We start from the raw sequence: 18,915 nt of genomic DNA on the forward strand, positions 1-18,915 counted from the left end.
GGACGGTGGGGGAGAAGCAGAAAATAAGCCAAACAAAAAAAAGCCGAACAACCCATGGGGTGAGATAAAGGCAGTTTAATTAAAGAAAAAGCAAAGGCGGCACACGGCAGCAAAGGAAACCAAAAGGATTTTATATTCTCCTTCACCTCAAGCGATGGCCACAAAGCACAGCGCTGGAGGGGGGGAAGGTGATGCCATCCCAGCCAGACCTGCTACATAAGAACTTTTATACGGATTTATAGATATAAAAGGGGACATTAAGCACCGCGATGTGGCGCAGCGGTGGCATTTCACTGCCGCCTCTGGTATATTTTGCGCTGCAGTGACACACGCCAGAGGCGCGAGCTGGCCGTGGCGACGCGAGGTGCCCCTGGACAGCCAAGTACAACCAGACCCCCCCCCCCAACCCAATCCCTCGCTGAGCCCCTCCTCGCTCCAGCGAGACTCCCCCAGGATGGCGGTGCAGCAGCCAGGTGGTGAGAACGGTGCAGAAACGCGGCTGCTCTGTGGGGTTTTACTGTGATTAGTAATTAGTGGCGTGGGCGGGAGTGATGAGTTACGTACGTCGTGCTGTGCTGGGGGGGAGGGGGGATGGGAGGGTGGGACACCCCCTCACTGGGTAACGCCACCCTTGCAGGGCACCCCCTGTGCAGGAATGAATACTGACCCACCTAACGCCATTCATCTATTTCTATCAGCATACTTAATTTAATTATATTGGTTTAACTCCATTAAACTCTGTCCCAGCCTCTCGCAGCACCGGCCAGCTGTGATAGTTCTGTGATGGGGGGGGGTCCTGGGGCAATGCGTGGGGCTGGGGGGGCAGCTTGGGGGTGTCGGGGGGAGGCTGTGGGGTGATGTCTGGGTCTGTGGGGTGCTGCGGGGGGGCCCCTGGAGTGACGTGGGGGCAGTGGGGGGGGGGGCCTGGAGCCTTGTGTGGGGTCACAGCCCCTCCCCACGCATGCTGTGCAGCAGCCATCCCATTCAGGGGGTCTGAGCAACCCCTGTCAAGTGTCGTGCAAGCAGAACAAACACTGCTGATTTATTTGTGTGGGGTTTTTTTTTAATTAAGAGACTTTAATCACCCACTGCAAAAATAACGCCACGTGGCTGCAGCCGGGGCTGTGGGGTGGGGGGGCGAGGGCTGGGGAGCAGGAGGGCTCAGCCCCACGGAGGGAGGGTGGGCTATGGCACTGTCGGCACGGGACCCTCTGCCAGGCACCCGCCGTGCACGGAGGGCACGGCCGGGCGTCCCATCCCGTGGCCCCCTGGGAGCGGCTCAGGCAGCGACCCCCCGCTCCAGCGGCTCGTCCCGGCTGCCCTCGGCCACGCTGCCGGGACCGCTCAGCCCGGTGAGAGCATCCTTGCTGGGCCCGGTCCCTGGTGGGGCGCAGGGCTGCAGGAGGTGGTCCCAGTAGAGGCTGAGCATGGAGTGCTCCTGCTGCTCCAGCTCCTTCAGCTCGTGCAGCTCCTTGGCGCTGGCCGCCGGCGTCTGCACCTCGAAGGTCATCTCGAAGCGGCTGTAGTCCACCCGGAAGGCGCCTTTCTCCAGGGACATGCAGGGCTCGAAGCGGTACCCCCAGAGGATCTCATCCTCCGTGTACGAGGTGCGGGCTTGGCACGTCATTCCTGCAGCGAGAGAACGGCTCAGCTGCCACCGCCGCTGCTGGTGGGCAGAGCGCCGGGGCGCCGCGACAAACCACCCACTGCCTAACGCGGGGCTTCCAGCCCCGGGTCACCCGTTTCCTGGGGGGCAGCCGGTTTCGGCCCCAGGCATCTCTTCCCAAGATGCCAGCCCCGAGCCCGGGTTCGCCCGGCATCTCCGGGACACCAGGGGAGACGCCCATCCCCACCCCGACCCCTGCGGACCACTCGCCTGTGGCTTCCACAATGCCCTCGAGGATGATGATGATTTCGAACTGCTCCCGGCGCAGCGACTCGGCCGACATGTCCCAGAAGGGGCTGCGGCGGTTGATGATGTGGCAGATGATCTGGGGCTCCACCAGAAACAGGCGGTCCTCCCCTGTGTCGTAGCCCAGGTTCAGCTCTGACTGCTCCAGGGGGATGAACTCCCCCTCAGCCGTCTGCCGGGACTTGATCAGCTTGGCCCGGATCTTGGCGTCTACCATGTGGCTCTCCCGCAGGTCTCCCACACGAAACATCAGGCAGAGTTTCTCATCCCGGCGGGAGACAACACAGTTCTTGCTGAAGATGAGGGTCTGGGCGCGCTTCTTGGGCCGGGAGATCTTGACAAACATGCAGCCCACCATCAGGGCGTCGATCATGGAGCCGACAATGGACTGCGCCATCAGCAGGATGACACCCTCGGCGCAGTTGGCCGTCACCATCCGGGAGCCATAGCCGATGGTCCGCTGGCTTTCCACTGAGAAGAGCAAGGCAGAGACGAAGTCGTCCACGTTCTCGATGCACGCCCGCCACTCAGGATCACCCCGGTGCCCGATGTCGCCCCGCACCCAGGCGTCGAAGAAGTAGACGGTGCCGAAGACCACCCAGGTGACGATGTAGCACATCATGAAGACAAAGAGGAACCAGCGGTACTTGAGGTCCACGATGGTGGTGAAGATGTCCGAGAGGAACCGCTTCTTCTCCTGGATGTTGCCCAGGTTCACCTGGCACTTGCCCACCTTCGTCACGTAGCGCTGCCGCTGCCGTTTGCTGGCCTGGACCACGGGGCCATCGTCCTCCAGCAGCTTGCGGCGCCGGGTCTGCAGCCCCTCTGGGGTGGCGGCGGCGGCGCTGCGGGTGGGGGTCTTGCTGCGCGCCGAGCTGGGGATGTTGGGCACGCTCAGCGCGTGCAGCGCGTAACAGTGGGTGCCCGCCTCCTGCGGGGCGGCCAGCAGGCACCGGGACAGATCACTGGGATGGTGCTGGGCGGCCATGCTGCCACGGCTGGGCGGCAGGGATGGCTCGTCGGGGACGGTGCCACCGCTGCAGGGTGGGGACAGGTAGTTTGGCATCAGGGCGCTTCTCTTGGCAGCGGCGGCGCTGGCTTGCTGCCTGCTGTCCTCCGCCAGAGCCCCAGGGGCGGCCGGGAGTTCGGGCTGCAGCGCAGAAAGGAGGCCGCCGGTAAGAAATCACCTCTGACAACCACGACCGCCCGGTGGCATCCTGTCCAAAGGATGCCCGAGAGCCCCGGCACAAGCCATACCTTCTGGGGGAAAGTGCCGTACCAGCTGGTGTCGGTGGGTGGCCGGGGCAGGTAAGCCAGCATGTGCTTGGCGGTGGGGGTCTGCGCCGGGGGGATAGAGTTGCTGCGGCCGCGGGGCTCCTCGGGCACCAGCCAGCCGCCACCGCCGCTGTTGCGGGCGCAGGGGAGCACCATGGCAGTGCCGGGACGGGGGCTCAGCCCCGGGCTGTGTGCAGGGTCCTGCCATGGGGGACACAAAGCGGGGCATTATTTTGGACGCGGAGGGTGGCGTGGGGCTCCGGCCCCTCTCCGCATCCCCACGGGCCAGGGTCTGGTGGGGCTGCCCTCGCCCAGCAGTGCATGTGCCAGCCATGGGGCCGTGCTGGGGCGGCAACGGGCTGGCACCAGATGGCTAAGCCCATTAGGGGCCATAATTGCATTGCAGAGGCCGGGGAAGGAGGTGTTCACCTCCGGCGTGGAGCAGCCCCGGCAGCGGCCAAGCTCCAGGTGAGCGCCCGCAGCTGCGCTCCACACTTGTCCCAGGCTGTGGCCATAATTGCCAGTTCTCTGACGAGCTCTGAGCAGAAACGGGCAGCCCCTGGGTGAGGGAGGAAGGACAGCCCATGATAGAGGTGCAGACCCACAGCTGGGCAGCTCGGGACGGGCCGAGTCCAGCCAAGTCCCCGCAGGGAGATGCGATGGGAGGTCACGTTCCTGAAAATGCAACCCAGAAAGCAGTGACCCGTACTGACAGGGATGGGGAGGGGGGGGGCGCAGGCACTCTGCCTCCTCCGAGCATCCCCAGCCAGTGCCCTGGGGCAGGACCACTCCCACTCCCGTGGCACCTCCTGCCACTGCCCTGGTGGGACCGGCGGTCCTCAGGGCTGACCTCCCAGCCCCCCAGCCCTGCAGAGACCCCCAGGTGAGAGAGGCACCCACCTCATGTCCAGGCGGAGCAGCTGCCGGACCAGCAGACGTCGTCCTCGGCTCCCGCTCCGCCCTGGCCGCCACCGGGCATCTTCCCACCGGTTGTGGATGGGGTGCCGCTGCGGCCGGTGGGAGGGAAGGACGGGGAGCTTGTCGGCGGCTGCCAATCCGGCTCCAGCAGCAGAAGGTCGCCTGTTAATCTGTCTCAATGACAGGCGCAATTACCTTGAGACGATTTAATCGGAAGGAGCGGGCGCCCTGACGCCCGGGGGAAGGAGCAGGAGGGGTTTCCCAGCAGATTTCCCTGCTCTCGCCCTCAGGATGATGCTCCCCATCTGCTCTTGGGGATGGGACCGTCAACAAGGGCTGGAAAACGTCCCCCCTCTCCCGCCTTGGCTGTGCTCCAGGTTGAACGCGGTCCATCCTCCCTCGCCCTCTCCTTTTAGGAGCCCTCTGCGAAGATCCCCCCCAACGCTCACTGGGGCCGGACCCCCGGCGCCAGGAGGACTGAGGAATTTCCAGCCTGGCCCCCGATACCGCTGTTGATAAGAAAGATGGCAGATGAAGGAGAGATTAGTCGCTAATCTCCCAGGGAAGATGAATCTGCAAGCTGGACCCCGCGGAGGGGACGCGCGCGGGGGTGGATGGGAGCCGAGCACCAGCACAAAGTTGGGATTTTCCTGACGATGCGGCCCAACCTTTTCCCCCATCTTTTTTTCTGCAGCAGGATATCTTCTTCCAGGCAAGAGTTTGCTCACGTCAAGCACCAAGAACCGTGTCCCCTGGTGAGGCGCTAGGTGCAGGACAGGGTGATCAGTGCCCACCTGCGAGCGGCGGGCAAAGGCACACCCTCCCTTGGACGTCCTCATCCTTGACGCAGCTCTCGAGGGCTCCTTTGCAGATTTATTTAACGACTGAATGAGGGTCGATGCCTCAAACCCTCCTGAGAAGAGCCTGACTCCGGCTCTCCGCTGCCTGCATCCCACCTCGGGGTCCCCTCCCCGTCCCACCATGGCCAGAGCCGTTGCTGCTGAGAGACGCTTTCCCTGCCAAGGCTCTCGCTTCAGGGTGGCCGAGGCTCGGAGGATTTGCATGCTTTGGCTTAACCCTCCCGGGCGCGGTGAGGCAGCGGTGGGACCCCAGCCAGAGTCACGGCGGGGATGCACCCGGCTTTTTCTGCCGAGCCGGGCGCGCTTTCCTTTTAGCTTGGAAAAACCAACAACGGCTGGAAAATGACCGTGGCCACACCCCGGCGTTGGAGGAACAAGCTTGAATTCACTGCCCCGGGCGCCAGACGCGGCCGGCGGCGGGGCGGACGCTGCTCCACAAGTGTTAATGCCCGCGGCCGCCACTCAGGGCGGCTTATCTCGGCCCGTCGTGCAGGTTAGCAGGGCGGCGTTAGCATGGCCGGGAGCTGGCGGGCGAAGGCGCAGGCAGGGGGGATGTTGCTGGCCATCCTCGGGTGGGTCTCCTCCTGCGTCACCACCTTCGTGCCACTCTGGAAGAGCCTCAACCTGGACCTGAACGAGCTGGAGGTCTGGACCATGGGGCTCTGGCAGGTCTGCATCGCCCGGGAGGAAGGGGCTGTCGAGTGCCGAGCCCACGGCTCCTTCCTGGCGCTGCCCCCCGAGCTGCGCATCTCCCGCCTCCTGATGTGCCTATCCAACGGGCTGGGGCTGCTGGGGTGCCTCCTCGCCGCCCCGGGGCTGGAGGGCTGGAGAGCCTGCGAGGACAAACCTGGACTAAAGCGGTGGCTCCTGCTCGCCGGGGGAGCGGCGTTTGGCACGGCGGGGATGGCCACCCTGGCGCCCATCTCCTGGGTCGCCTACAACACCGTCCTCGACTTCTGGGACGACACCGTCCCCGACATCGTCCCCCGGTGGGAATTCGGGGAGGCCACCTTCCTGGGCTGGTTTGCTGGAGCCTTCCTCGCCACCGGTGGGCTGCTCCTCGCTTGCAGCGCCCGCTCCACGAGGACCGCAATGCTGCCGGCCCCTGCCTGCCGCCAGCCCCCCGCCACGCGGGGTGCAGCTGGGGGCCACCACCCACACCCCAAAACCACAGACCTGGTCATCTAGAGACTCGGGGTGCCGTGCCCTGCCCGCCTCCCAGCTCTTCCCATTGCAGGGACGGCTCCTGCGTGTTTTACAGGATGATTTGCTAATTCCTACGGCAACCCTGCAGATTTTTTTCCTTCCTCCGTGTGCCTGCTTCACTTTTTTCTTTTTTAGGGAGCAACAGCTTTCCCCGCAGCACTTGCCGAGCGAGCGTGGGAAGGCAACAAGGCAGAGGCAGAGCGGTGGGCAGCACTTTGTACTCCTTGTGACATTTGCGATAGCGTCGCTTATGGATGACGCTGTGTTAGCATCCCCTGTAGCCGAGTCTGTCATGGCTAGCAGCCATGCCTCTGTAGCAGCTCATTCCTTGCCTGTCCGCATCACTCTGCTGTATTCACAATAAATTATCGCGGTCATCGGCAGCGTGTTTCTGTGCTCTGAACGTACAGCTGCACCTTACATGAGGCGCGGCACGAGTGGGGATGAAGGGTGGGAGCTGCAAGGGTCGGCGCTGCCGCTCCAACAATGCGTTGGTCTGTCCAGAAAAGAGGTGGGGGGGGGGAAGGAGAGAAAGGTGGAAAACAAGGGGGAGAAGGAAAATGAGAGACGAGGCGGTACCAAAGAGTGCTCCTGCTGCAAAGACAGGATGCCAGCGGCCGTATCCCCTGCAGTAGCCTCATCTTCTCATGGCTAAAATGATAATGCTGTAAGCATGCCACTGACCTTCGTGTAGAAAGTTTCTCAACTGCATCATTTACCTGTGCAGAAGATGCAAGAGTGGGGTTTTGCCGGTCTCCTTAACCATTTCTTCCACATTTTCCTGATTCAGCTGTAAAAATAAAGTCTGCTTGCACGCCTCTGTGCAACCAACAGCACGGAACATCAGGCTGGATTAACACCCAGAGTCCCGACAGAAGCCAGCCCGCTGCTACAGCACTGGTTAAAAACCGAGTTCACCGCGGGTTTAATCCCCACAGGCTAAAAGCCATGGGCGCGTGACCGAACTCAAGGAAGCCCCCAGCCGACACCAGCATTCCTGGGGAAGCAAAGTCCGCCGTCCTCCAGAAGTCCCCTTTTGAAACCTGTACTTTGCTCAGCTGCAGGGGAGAGAAAGGAGTGGGTAGGCAGGGAGAGAGAAAAAAGATTCTCCCCAGGCATTTCTCATGCTGCCTGGACTTGGGGGACAGCCAGTTGTGCAGAGAGTTAAGGGGGGAGAGGCAGGTGCTCAGTCCTTCCTAACGAAGATCAAGGGAGGTAGAACAGAGGGGCCAAGAGGGCAGAATTCTTGGCTGGTGAGCATGCTTTCCAAAGACATGCACGTGCCGCTAGCTGCCCTGGAGAGGTCTGAGCAACCCAGGCAGCAAAGAGAGTCCGTTTTGGCCATCACTCGTCACCCACGCCCTTGGGAAAGGGCAGGACCAGACACCAAGCAAAGGTTTCCAGCTTGGGGACGCTCCTCCCTTCCTCCCTTCCAGCCCGACCCAAATATCACGACTTTCCAGGCAACGACCTGCACTTGTGAGAAGCCTTTGCTTTTTTTTTTTTTTTTTTTTTTTAAAGCCGGCTTTGGACATCAGCTGGGTATTTCACTTTCTGGCAGCAACCCAAAGAACGGGGCAAAGCTACTGTCTCGTGACAGTCAGAATAACCAGCTGCTCCTAGTTCAGGATTCTCTCCCCAAATCACATCCTACTGCCTACGAGTCGGAATGAAGCAACAGCATTGCAAAAGCTGTCTAGAAATTGCAAGTTGTCTGCTGGCTGCGAGGAGTGAGCGCAGTTGTTGAGTATGCGGTGTCGCGGCCCCAGGGTCTCTGTTCAAAAGTTCAACATTTTCATTCATTGGAGTCAAACTACCCTGAGAAGGAAGTTGGAGGTCTCATCCTTCCACTAGCTGTTGCCCTGGTTTCGGCTGGGATAGAGTTAATTTTCTTTCTAGTAGCTGGTATAGTGGTATGTTTTGGATTTAGTATGAGAAGGATGTTGATAACACATTGATGGTTTCAGTTGTTGCTAAGTACTGTTTATACCAAGTCAAGGATTTTTCAGCTCCTTATGCCCAGCCAGCAAGAAGGCTGGAGGCGCACAAGAAATTGGGAGGTAACACAGCCAGGACAGCCGACCCAAACTGGCCAAAGGGATATTCCATACCACGTGATGTCATGTCCTGTATATAAACTGGGGGGAGTGGGGCTGGGGGGAAGAAATCGCCGATTGGGAACTGACTGGGCATTGGTTGGCAAGTGGTGAGCAATTGCATCGTGCATCGCTTGTTTTGTGTATTCCAATTATTTTACTATTATTATTGTCATTATAGTTATTAGTTCCTTCCTTCCTGTCCTATTAAACTGTTCTTATCTCAACCCATGAGTTTTACTTTTTTTCTTCCCCGATTCTCTCCCCCATCCCACTGGGTAGGGGGGAAGCGAGTGAGCGGCAGCGTGGTGCTTAGCTGCTGGCTGGGGTTAAACCACGACAGCCGTCACGACGACAGGGAAAAAAACCCTGAAAAAGCAGCAGTCCCAGCTCTGCAGCATCCCGTTACTGGGAAAAGGCACGGCTCACTGTCTGGGCATGGGCAGCTTGAGTCTCTATAGACAACGGCACTTCTACTTTATCCTAAAATAACTGGGAGAACGCAGGATTCTCCCATGGGAGCTGTTTATTCCTAAATAACGGAGAAATGCACACCGACAGGATGGTGGGACCGTGCTGACAATTTCCATTCAAAGATAGCTCTGCTAATTACAACAAATTTTGCACTAGGAACAAGTCCTAGAAACATCTGCCTAATGTGTTGGAAAAAACCCTCACCCGTGTGCGTGTGTCTCCCCTCTTCCTACACTGCTGACAAGAAATCTGTATTTTGTCAGAGTGATGCCAGCAGCAGCCGGTAAAAGGGTGCCATTATAACATAGGGTCATGTTAGCAGCTCAATATGTAATTAAATGTTTCAATTCCCCGATTAAGAAAGAAAATAGAGTGTTTGGCTACAGGAAGAGAGCCGTTTTTCCTCCTCTTCACTGACTTAATGTGAATGCTTACCTACTGCTGCTTGCTTGGGAACGGCAGACTCCCTCTTCCAAAACCCCATGAGTTAACACAGAGCGGCTTGCAATGGGAAAGGGCTCCAGGACAGATTCTTCACTCTGAAGAAGGAGACTCGAAAGAAACCTCCCAGCATCGAAAGCAAACAAAGCGAACATGCTAAAGCATGTGAAATTCGTGTCCCGGTGGCTTCCAAGTGCCCTGCTGCCTTCACAGGAGACCCAAGAGGAGCTTGCGAGCCGGCACACTGTGCTGCCTGTCTGGGAGCTTCATCGAGCCGCAGAAATTTCTGCGTTACTTTGCCAGCATTTTTTTTTTTTTTTTTTCTGCTTCCCTTTCTTCATATTGAAGCCAGGAGGAAACTAAAGGCATAACACTGGAGCAAAATAAAAACACGGAGGGAGCTTTTTCATTCTAACGTAGAACAAATGCTTTTATTGCACTTTTAGAAAAATCTGCATAGTCCTAACAAACAGGATCCGCCCCTCCACTTACTCAGAACATTTGGTTTAAAACAACTGCCGCAGCTCAAACGCAAGTACAGGCTGCCCGCAAAAGGAAATCCAAATGGGCACATTTTTTACAGAAAGTCAATAAAAAAACAACCCAACCCACCACCAACATAAAAGGAACCGATTCTATAGCCCTCACAAGTTGTCATCAACAATAATCCAGCACTGAAAATCCAACAGAGGAGAAGGAAGTTTGCCTTCTGATCCGAGAGGGGAATACCCTTCGGGGAGCGTGATCTCCCTTAACCGGCAAGCTATTGCTGTAGCATGAGTGTGTGGAGACAATCCTTACAGTCCCGTCCTGTCTCTTGTCACTGCCACTGTTTGCTTGTGCCTTTCTCAGAGGCAGACTCCTGCATATTTCCTTTTGCCAGTTAAAATACAAAAGGCAAACGCCCGCTTGACTTGACCAAAATATGCAGCGGCACGCGTGACTGCCCACACGATAGAAAGCATGAGCCACCGTTCCCTCTCTGCCTCCTAATCACACAACTCGGACTCCTGCTAGCAGGAGCTTGGCAAGAACTGGATGTATAATCTCTGGTCGCTAATCATTCAGGAAGATGTAAATGCGTCTGACAGATCAACGATGGCTCATAGCCCAGCTCACCAGAGGAGCCAGTCTCTTGCTCCGCTACCGTCACGGGCCCAGGGATCTGTGGCTAGAAAGGTGCCCAAGAGCAGAACCTCCCGAGATGGCCCAGGGAGCCCTTGGCAGACGGCACTGCCAGGGACCTGGCGTGTCAGGCTAGAACAGTGGTTCAGGTCCTTTGCACTACTGCTGAACGTTTTCTCTCAAAAGTGCAATACTGCTTTGTATTCGTTCGTATTTACAAAGAACACAGCTCTGAATGCGAATCACCCCTCCTCTTCCCTCTCCCTTTCCAACATTGCCCGGCAGGAGGACCCCGGCAGGCGGGCGGTCTGCAGTGCGTGTACCGTGCCACGGCGGGGAGTCCGCAGTCTATTTCACAGTCACGGTCGAGGCCCCGTGAATGGACTCCATCACGGCTGCAAACCGACTGCAGAGGTCGTAGGGGGAGTTGGGCCGGATCTTCGGGGGCTCTTTCAGAACAATGACCTCGGTGGAGCAGTCGAGGAGCCGGGGCAGTAATTCGCCCAGCTTCATCTGCAGTTTTGCTGTCAAGGGGGAGAGGATGAAACAGTCAGTGGCACAGCAACAGCAAAAGACCAGATGGCAGAGGGCCCCAGGGCCACGAGCTAAAAAGCTATGACGCCTTTTAGAGAATCGTCTTCCAGCACTGAAAACCGCCCATCTCCTGCAGGCGGGGATGAGCAGCGTCTGCTGACGCAGAGAAGGCGTCGCACCAGCTGCCGGCTTGGGTCTTGTTTGGTCCTCAGGTCTCACCCGCCTACCCGGGGCTCCATAAAGAGGGCAGCTCCGCTGCCACCTGGCTGCCCCGGGGACAACCCCATGGCCCACCAGGGTATTGCGCTTTCCCCGCAAAGGTGTTGTAGTTACTTCTGGCTGGCTGGCCAGTACATGTTTCAAGGCAACACTCAAGTACTGACTGCATCTGAAGGAAACGAAGCGCACCTGACAGCCTGTAACATCTCAGGCCTTGGCAGGTCAGCCCGTACTGTGCAGGCATCGTCCAGTCCCGGTAAAGGACTGTCCCACAGGAGCAGGCCACGCAAACGCTGCCAGACGGCACATTAGAGGATGCAGCAGGCAGAAAGGGGTGACATTTGAGCTAGCTCACATGATGCGGGAGGCGCAAGCAGCCTACTTCTGCTTCTTTAAAACCTTCTGTGTAAGTAAATGCCATCGTGGCAAGCCCAAGAATGGGAAACTTGCGTATTAGCATAGACGTATCCGATTTTTTTACAACAGTAGTTTGAGAAGAAACCTCTGTGGTTTTGCATTATTTTCCTTCAGCAAGTTTACCCTCTGCTAATGACAAAAACTCCTGCAACGACTCCCCCAACCTTCACACACAGATGAAGGAGTGTTGGAATCAATTTCTCTTAAGAAAAATGACCTGAGGGTACTCACAGGAGCCCGACTCCGGACCACAGAAGGCAATACAGAACAAGAATGGCTACCCAGGACCAAAATTCAGCTCTGAAACAACAACTCCCTCTTCAGAACGCAGAGATCCCCTGAGTCTGCTCCCCCATCCAGTCTTCTGCAACTCTGGCCATGTTTCTGGCCACTGATAAAACCTGTTCCTCCCTCCTGAAGAGGAGCCTGCCTATGCCTCTAAGCCTGCCAGCAGTCACCTGCCATCTAGGGGTAACCCCCCATTCAGTAAGACAACAGAAAACCAAAGCACATCTAGATACCGCTAAGCCATTCTTTTGAAAGTAGCTTTTCACATTTCAGGGAAGATGAATCCTTCTCCAGCAGCTTTAGTGCACAAGAAGATTAAATTCTTCTATCATACAATTCAATGGATGCTTCAAATCCCTTTCTCCTCTAACAATCAGAAACACCAAAACGTGCTACAGTGCAAACGCCAGGAATTTAAGGTAGTGTTTTAAACGGTCCTTTAATCCCTCTCTAGTTCAGATCTAGACACTGCCCTGCCCACAAACAGCATGAAAAAGGTTAAGGCCAGCAGCCGTCCCCTACCATCCATGTCTTCTCGTCCCAAATAGGAGCACCAGCGGTTTCTCATGACCTCAATGGCATCCAGGTCCTCTTTGGAGATCTCAAAGTTGTTCATGAGGTGCATGCAGGGGATGATCAGCTCGTTCAGGATGTTAATGCCCTCTGCAACACGAGCTTCTTCACGGCTGACGAACAGAGATGCTGCCACCTCGTTCAGCTTCTAGGGGAGAAGGGAAAACCGGGGGACAGACTTTTAAAATGCAAGCACAGACCTCAGATTCTCAGCATGCTGTCTGGAAAGGCAAACAGCTCCTTCACCGACGGCCACACAGAGATGCAAAGACTTAACAGAACCAAGCACCAGGTTCTGGTGGAATAACCACCTTTAATCACAGGAATCACACTATAGAAAACAAACGGATATATATATTTGTATACATATGTGTAATTTACTGTAGGAGAGTACATATAGCTTATTTATAATTCCGGTTTTAAGATGCCAAGGTCCAGATCTGCCTTTACCCAGATTCCCTGGGAGCCGTAGGGCACATTCTTTCACTGAATTATTATTTCCTGGATTTCCACACTACTGCTGGCACTCAGTAAGGGGCAGAAGCCACAGCAATAGGCACGAGAGAGACAGTGACACTGGTCTTGGCAACCATGGAGCGTGAACTAAAAACAAACCTCATTTTTATGCTGTTTTTTCACCCCCCTATGGAAAAGGACATCATCTTTTACTCAGAGAGAGGAAGCCATTAATATTAAAAACAAATATTGGGGCAGGAAGCGAACGGACAGAAAACAACGCAACCACCAAGTTAACGACACAAGCGCCAAGCTAAAACCCAAGAGTGTGATCAGCAGCATCTGAGCCTGCCCTGAAAATGCAGGACGTTAATTAAGCGTGCTCCTACAAGGGGATGTGGTACGGCCTGATTCTGTGGGCAATGCACACGGAGCAGCCAGTAAGCGAACTGCACCACAGGAGCCGATGTCACCCAGTCTGCTCCCTCCCCTCTGCTCCAAGGATGAGTGTAGAGCTTCTCAGTACAAACCAGGAGACACTTCCTTCTGTACAAGGCAATCAACGATTCATTCACTCCTCTGTTGGTTCCTTTCATCAGCAGCTTGGTGTTGCTTTGGTAGGCGTAGACCAGGTAGGTGAGCGACTCCTGGTACCTAGGAGAAGAGCGTCAGCTCGCCAGCCCACAGGCCCTGCCAAGGTCACAACTGCAGCGCAGTTAGGCTTGTCAGCTCAGGAAATATTTTTCACTTGGCCTGAACGGTAACTAGCATCAGGCCCAACGGCAAAAACTTTATTTCCTTGCCAAAGCATAAATGAACAGATGCCCTACATCAAGTAATTCATGTTCCTTTTTGCCCAGTATGCCAAATGAGCATCTTTGGAAGAGCCCTTTAAAGCCACGTTTGTCTACAACTTAGCCTGAGCGTGAATGCCAGTGTCAACGTTTTCTGTATGGCTCTGGGATCTTTGCACTTTGAGAGAACGCTCGAGGAAGCGCAGAAGGTAATGTTTTCAGTTCCTTTACACATTTCTAGCTTCTAAACCCCGTGATGAGAAAACAGAACAGCTGACAGGGATTAGGTCAATTCAGGGAAGCTCTAACAGGCTCTCGCCCAGCCTCTGGTCAATTTGCCCACCTGCATTTGGTGGCTCATCCCTGCTAATCACCTCAAAATTCAATTCTGTTTCCATCCATGAATCATTTCTGAAAGCCAGTTTATTTTCCAGATTGGAAAAATCACTTTTCAGATTACAAACCCTTCCTAAAATGGCATCGTCCTTCTCCACACTGCACTACTAATGTAAAATTTGGGTTCTAAAACAGCAAGGAGGAAAAAAAAAAAAAGGCCCTTTTAAACTTCTTAAGAGTCTAGAGCACTGCAAAGCATGTGTTTACACAAAGTATAATGTCCAATTCAAGACGGTTTAATTTTGGTACAGGAGGCCAATGGAAAAAAACAAAAAAGTGATGGCAACCATTCCCGTAAACCCATCTCTGGAAATGAGAATATAAAGCTCTACTTCACAGAGGGGAAAATTCAGGGAAGCTCTAAGAAACTGTCAGACAGCTAGCTGGTACCCCAGCATAATATACAGGTCAGAAAGAAGTTGTTCTGTCAAAGTGGCATTTACTTTTAGGCTATCGCTCATCTTGTCCAAACACACAATTAAAAGTAACTTACTTTCTATTCTGGTACAGCTCCAACCCTGTAAGCAGGTAAACCGACACCTTGCGAAAAAGACTGTAGTCTTCGTGCCATCTCTGTTGAGGAGCAGCAAGAAAGCAGAGCGTCAGCTTCACCCGTCACACACATGTTTTACATTCCTTTGTACCTCAAAAGCGCATCAGATTTTACCCTTTGAAGGGTTTAAACATCTCTCATAAGTGACACGTAAATCAATTTAGTCAACTGCACAGACACTCCTCAGGAGACTCCCAGCGTATGCATTCTCCCTTTCAGCATCCTTCTGCAGACACACACTTCAGACAGCAAGGACGCTGCTGACAGGTGGGTCAGCGACTGCTGCGTTTGCTGGCGCGGCTCTGCGCCGTGCTCCCCGTTTCCCACGCGCGGCTTTGGACAGCACCAGTTCTGACGGCGTGAAGGATCAAAGGCAGCGCTCCAATCCCTCACCTTGTACTCCTCCATATCGACATCATCAGGACCAATTTCTCTCAGCTTCGCTCGTGCTACCTTCATAATGCTAATTGACCTGCTCCGTGTAAGCAGAGATGAAAAAAATCAGAACGATGGCCCCAGCTGCTTCCAGATGAGAAAAGCCTCATCTCGGAATCCACGGCACAAACCTTTCATCATAGCTGAGGTTTTTGTCTGCAAACTGCTCAAGAAGGGTCCGTTCCACCACCTGCTGGGGAGCATTGTTTTGCAGGAAGTAAATGAGCACGTGTTGCAACCGGGCGTCGTTCTGAGGGGTCGGGGTCTCTTTGGCAAGCAGGTAGAGCCGGGAGTACTCCTCGTGGAACGCCTGCCAATGAAACACACGTACTAACACACCCACTTGTCTGTCCATGGCAATTCCACAGCAGCTGATACAAAGCTTAAACCTGCCCTGTAACAAAGGGATTCCCATGGGTGATACCTAGCCTCCACTGCTTGGTTGTATTCTAGTGGTGAACAGAAGCCTACAAACACTGGGAACTATAAACAAAAGGCATCCACACCAAGGCAAACTCCAAGCATCAAGCGTGCGATTTTCAAAAGCATTGAGGTGTCTGAACGCCTTTCAGAGCAGGAGGCATATAGCTGCCTTAGACAGTTTTGGTAATCCTCTTGCAAGTGCCGAGGTTGTAAAAATCGATTGCAGAACGCCTGTATCTGTAGTAAGGTGCAAGAGTATCTTGTGATTTATATTCCTGTAGATTAATAGCACAGGTGATCTGTCCCATGCGGCATTTTAGTTAAATCTACCAGCCTGTAAAATCTAACACCAGCTTCAATATTCAGTGCTTATTCTTTCAAATCCCTCTGTTCAACGCACACATTTCTCGAGGACACATTTTACAGGAGAGGCCACAGCAAGCATGCATGTTCAGGACCAAAAAAAAAAAAAAAAAATTTCACGAGTGCTGGTTTATTTTCTGACGATCACGCTGAGGACCCAGACAACAGATTCCGAAAGGCACGCAACGAAAGTCTACTTTTTACTGTATGGATTGAAAGAACTGCCAATACTAAAAGAATCAGCAGAAAACATAGTGAAAAGTAAAAAAAAAAAGAAAACAAACAAAAAGGCTGTTGTTTCTCCTGGGAGGAGGGAGTTCTTTCTTACAAACTCTAAAAACTGTTTAGAACCCACTGATACGTTGTCACAGTAAGAGAGCAGAAGCAGAAATGCAGGACAGAAAGGCCATTAACTAGAAGAAAAACCGCACAAATCGTTCCCTTCACATTCTTGATATGTCAATGTAGCATAGCTTCTTCATTCTGTGAAAACATATATCCATACTATTGGATTTAGCAAACAAATGAGATACCTTAACAAGCCCTGCTTCAGACCCATCTCGATCAAAGGTCTGACGGGCTTTTGCAATAGCCAGGATGACACCTTGCATGGCTGGACTCAGCATCACCTACCACGAAAGCAGGGAAACAAACAGAAACAAGAACAAGGAAAACGGTAACAGACAGGGGAAGAAGAGAAGGCATGGTGAAGAGTGAGAAAAACTGTCAAAAGATAAGGTGTAAAGGAGATCATATGAATATAAGTGGAATAAGCCAGAGCTGTGGTTTACTTGTATACTACTTACTCCATCTATCACGTGCATTTTACATGCAGGGGTCTTTTTTAAGCAGTTCAAGGTCTACAGGCTGGTCACTCCAAGCCTTGAATTTGTAAATTCAACACGTGAGAACGTGAAGCATGCCAGCCATATCACCTCTGCATCCCATTCAATCTTCTTAAGCAATATAAATAAGAGAGCAGTGCCTATGGCGAAGCAGTTCATTGTGCCAACTTCATACAAACATATATTAAACATATTGAAGGGGTAACGGTCTCAGTATTTGTGTGAAATCCAATTGCACTTGTGAGACAGACTGAGCTTCCAAAACGCTGCTTGAGTATGTACAAGTGCGGTTAAATAGTCAGATTCAAAGAATTGGTAGCTAGGCTACGGTAAGTTATGCTATTAGCAGTTAATGTCTTTGAGAGGGGGGACTAAACTGTAACTGAAGACAGTAAAGAGGCTTGTAAAGAAATTAATACAGCTGGGATCAATTTTGATATAGTTCTGCCAGAAAGAAGACTAAAAGGAACACCGTGCAGATCTAGCAACTGAGTGCTTTTACAGAGCTGTGTTTCTGATGGCATTTAGAAATGAAATTACTAAACGATTTGGTCTGGCCACCTTCATTTCCACAGTGGGAAAATGCACTCTGTAAACAGCACTGTTTCCAGGACAGACTACTATCATACCCAATCTTAGGAAAAGCTCAAAGCCAACTAACTACAAAGTTACAGGTTAATGACCAGCAGTAATTAATCCCCTGCACTGGGATCTGTACCTCCTCATTATATCCGTCTGCATCAGATCTAACAGGAATCTTCCCCACACTGGGGATTTCCACTTCAGAGACCTGTGAGCTACTTTGGGCAGCAGACTCTGTTTCCTTAGCGTCCTGTGGTTGTTCTGCCTGAACTGTAAGGGCTGTCTCTCCCGGCTGGGCCTTCATTGGCTCTACCTCCTTGGGCTGTGGCCAAGAAGAAAAAGAAAAAGAGTGAGAAAAACCAAAGCAAAATACAGGAAAGCAAAGGGGACCGAGTTAAACGTGGCACAGCTACAGAATTACACAGAAATGGAAAAGGCAAAGGTCCATCAAGAAGAATAATACAAAGACAAGAACAGGTTGCTTCCTGGGCCAGGGCTTGGCTCCTACCTCGCAGAGAGCTGCCTCAACGCCATTCTTTTCATAGGCATCAGCGGTGTTTGCAATGGCCTTGGCAGTCTGCTCCTTGGCAATCATGGCGTGTTCAGAGGACAGAGAGCGCACGCTCTGCTCACAGACTGAAGACTGATCTGTCAGGACAGAGGTGTGGTATTAGTTAGCACGAACTGCAAGACTTCTTCTGCTTTCTTGTTCTAAAATGTTTTGTAGCTTGTCTACGCAGGATTAAACAGCTGCGGCGTTCATCCCAGAGATCAAGGCATCTCACCGTGAGCTCGTGCATACCCTTTTTCAGTGGGTAAGGCACACACCATCAGGTATTGCCAAGTAACCCCTTCCCACTCCAGAGAAGAGCACTTGAACAGTTTCTACTCGGTATTTATGACAAAAAACAACAAACAAACAAACAAACAAAAGCCTGGAAGTGAAATGAGATCAGCCCATTATGATTAAATAAATGGAAAACAGCATTTCTGGTGACAAGCCTGGAAGGATGCACATGCAAAAATAGTAGACTAGCCTTTCGTACTGCCAGGACAGAGCCTCCACCAGCTGCCTTTGTTACTTCATCAACAGTTTCTCCTAAATATCTAGAAATTTATGCAAGGCTCCAACATAGTGGTATTTTTTGACCAGCTGGCTGTTATCGGTTTCAACACGGTTTGCAAATTCAGACGTGGTGCTACCTGGTCCTGATTCAGAAGAGAGGTCCTGCGATTCAGAAGCAGGTGAAGGCTCCATCTGAGGAATCTTGCAGGACTGCTCCTCCTCCCACTCCTCTGCCTCCTGCTCGAGTCGCCAGTTGTCCTCCTGGATGTAGTGTCTCAGCTCTGGGGGCAAGGCCTCGACTTCCTTCTGAAACTGTCCAGCCTCAGAGCAGTCATCCTCGTCTGGAAGAAACGCAGGACTGGCATTTAACAAAATGCATCGTAGCAGGACACCACCATCAAAGACTAAACAAATATACGACATTATGAAAAGCCACAATCCATTTGGCTGAGGGATAAATGGGAGAAAATCCCAACTGTCTACTAGCTTTGTAATTTAAGATGATTCATAAGCAAAAGTGCAAAAATAAAGACAAGTCTACAGAGTTATCTGAAACAAAATCCAGTGTTGTTCTACCACTGGATGGCATTTATCGCAGAGCAGTTCCAGAAACGGCGCCTGCTGATGCAGTAGGTCAGAAAAGCATCCTTATTCAAGGGCTACC

General features: G+C 53.3%; 3 protein-coding genes across 11 annotated transcripts in view; 1 reads left to right on the forward strand and 2 right to left on the reverse strand.

Moving 5' to 3' along the window:
• Nucleotides 1-60: 60 nt before the first annotated feature.
• Nucleotides 61-4,217, reverse strand: LOC115344884 (G protein-activated inward rectifier potassium channel 4-like). 2 transcript variants are annotated; one of them, XM_030022877.1, is made up of 4 exons: nt 4,088-4,217; nt 3,170-3,388; nt 1,877-3,062; nt 61-1,629 (listed from the first exon to the last, which is right to left on the reverse strand). In XM_030022877.1, the coding sequence occupies exons 2-4, from the start codon at nt 3,341-3,343 to the stop codon at nt 1,280-1,282; spliced, it is 1,710 nt and encodes a 569-aa protein (XP_029878737.1). In that variant the 5' UTR covers nt 3,344-3,388; nt 4,088-4,217; the 3' UTR covers nt 61-1,279. The 2 variants fall into 2 exon arrangements, with proteins under 2 accessions (XP_029878737.1, XP_029878738.1); XM_030022878.1 differs by lacking the exon at nt 3,170-3,388 and having other exon boundaries at nt 4,088-4,196.
• A 1,240-nt stretch (nt 4,218-5,457) lies between these two features.
• On the forward strand, nt 5,458-6,311 carry CLDN25 (claudin 25). Its single transcript, XM_030022888.2, has one exon. It carries the CDS (start codon nt 5,479-5,481, stop codon nt 6,151-6,153), a length of 675 nt encoding a protein of 224 aa, XP_029878748.1. The 5' UTR covers nt 5,458-5,478; the 3' UTR covers nt 6,154-6,311.
• A 3,273-nt stretch (nt 6,312-9,584) lies between these two features.
• USP28 (ubiquitin specific peptidase 28) overlaps nt 9,585-18,915 on the reverse strand; it is a 30,569-nt gene continuing 21,238 nt past the window's right edge. For 6 of the 8 annotated variants that reach the window (XM_030023623.1, XM_030023628.1, XM_030023626.1 and 3 more), the window contains 10 exons: nt 18,389-18,592; nt 17,694-17,833; nt 17,322-17,507; nt 16,292-16,387; nt 15,104-15,282; nt 14,931-15,009; nt 14,478-14,557; nt 13,325-13,448; nt 12,288-12,486; nt 9,585-10,831 (listed from right to left, as the gene is read on the reverse strand). In XM_030023623.1, coding sequence (XP_029879483.1) covers nt 10,656-10,831; nt 12,288-12,486; nt 13,325-13,448; nt 14,478-14,557; nt 14,931-15,009; nt 15,104-15,282; nt 16,292-16,387; nt 17,322-17,507; nt 17,694-17,833; nt 18,389-18,592 — 1,463 coding nt within the window. In that variant the 3' untranslated portion in view covers nt 9,585-10,655. The remainder of the gene's footprint in view (nt 10,832-12,287; nt 12,487-13,324; nt 13,449-14,477; nt 14,558-14,930; nt 15,010-15,103; nt 15,283-16,291; nt 16,388-17,321; nt 17,508-17,693; nt 17,834-18,388; nt 18,593-18,915) is intronic. The other 2 variants (XM_030023625.1, XM_030023632.1) reach the window with 2 other exon arrangements.

Source organism: Aquila chrysaetos, chromosome 8, assembly GCF_900496995.4.
Source record: "Aquila chrysaetos chrysaetos chromosome 8, bAquChr1.4, whole genome shotgun sequence".
Classification (NCBI taxonomy): domain Eukaryota; kingdom Metazoa; phylum Chordata; class Aves; order Accipitriformes; family Accipitridae; genus Aquila; species Aquila chrysaetos.

What these genes read in the sequence shown, in the direction of transcription:
- LOC115344884 (XM_030022877.1), bottom strand. Translation starts at nt 3,343, where the DNA reads ATGGTGCTCCCCTGCGCCCGCAACAGCGGCGGTGGCGGCTGGCTGGTG. An exon ending in ACGGCACTTTCCCCCAGAAG is followed by an intron (nt 3,063 to 3,169) that starts GTATGGCTTGTG and finishes TCTGCGCTGCAG; the next exon opens with CCCGAACTCCCGGCCGCCCC. An exon ending in GGGCATTGTGGAAGCCACAG is followed by an intron (nt 1,630 to 1,876) that starts GCGAGTGGTCCG and finishes CTCTCGCTGCAG; the next exon opens with GAATGACGTGCCAAGCCCGC.
- CLDN25 (XM_030022888.2), top strand. Translation starts at nt 5,479, where the DNA reads ATGGCCGGGAGCTGGCGGGCGAAGGCGCAGGCAGGGGGGATGTTGCTG.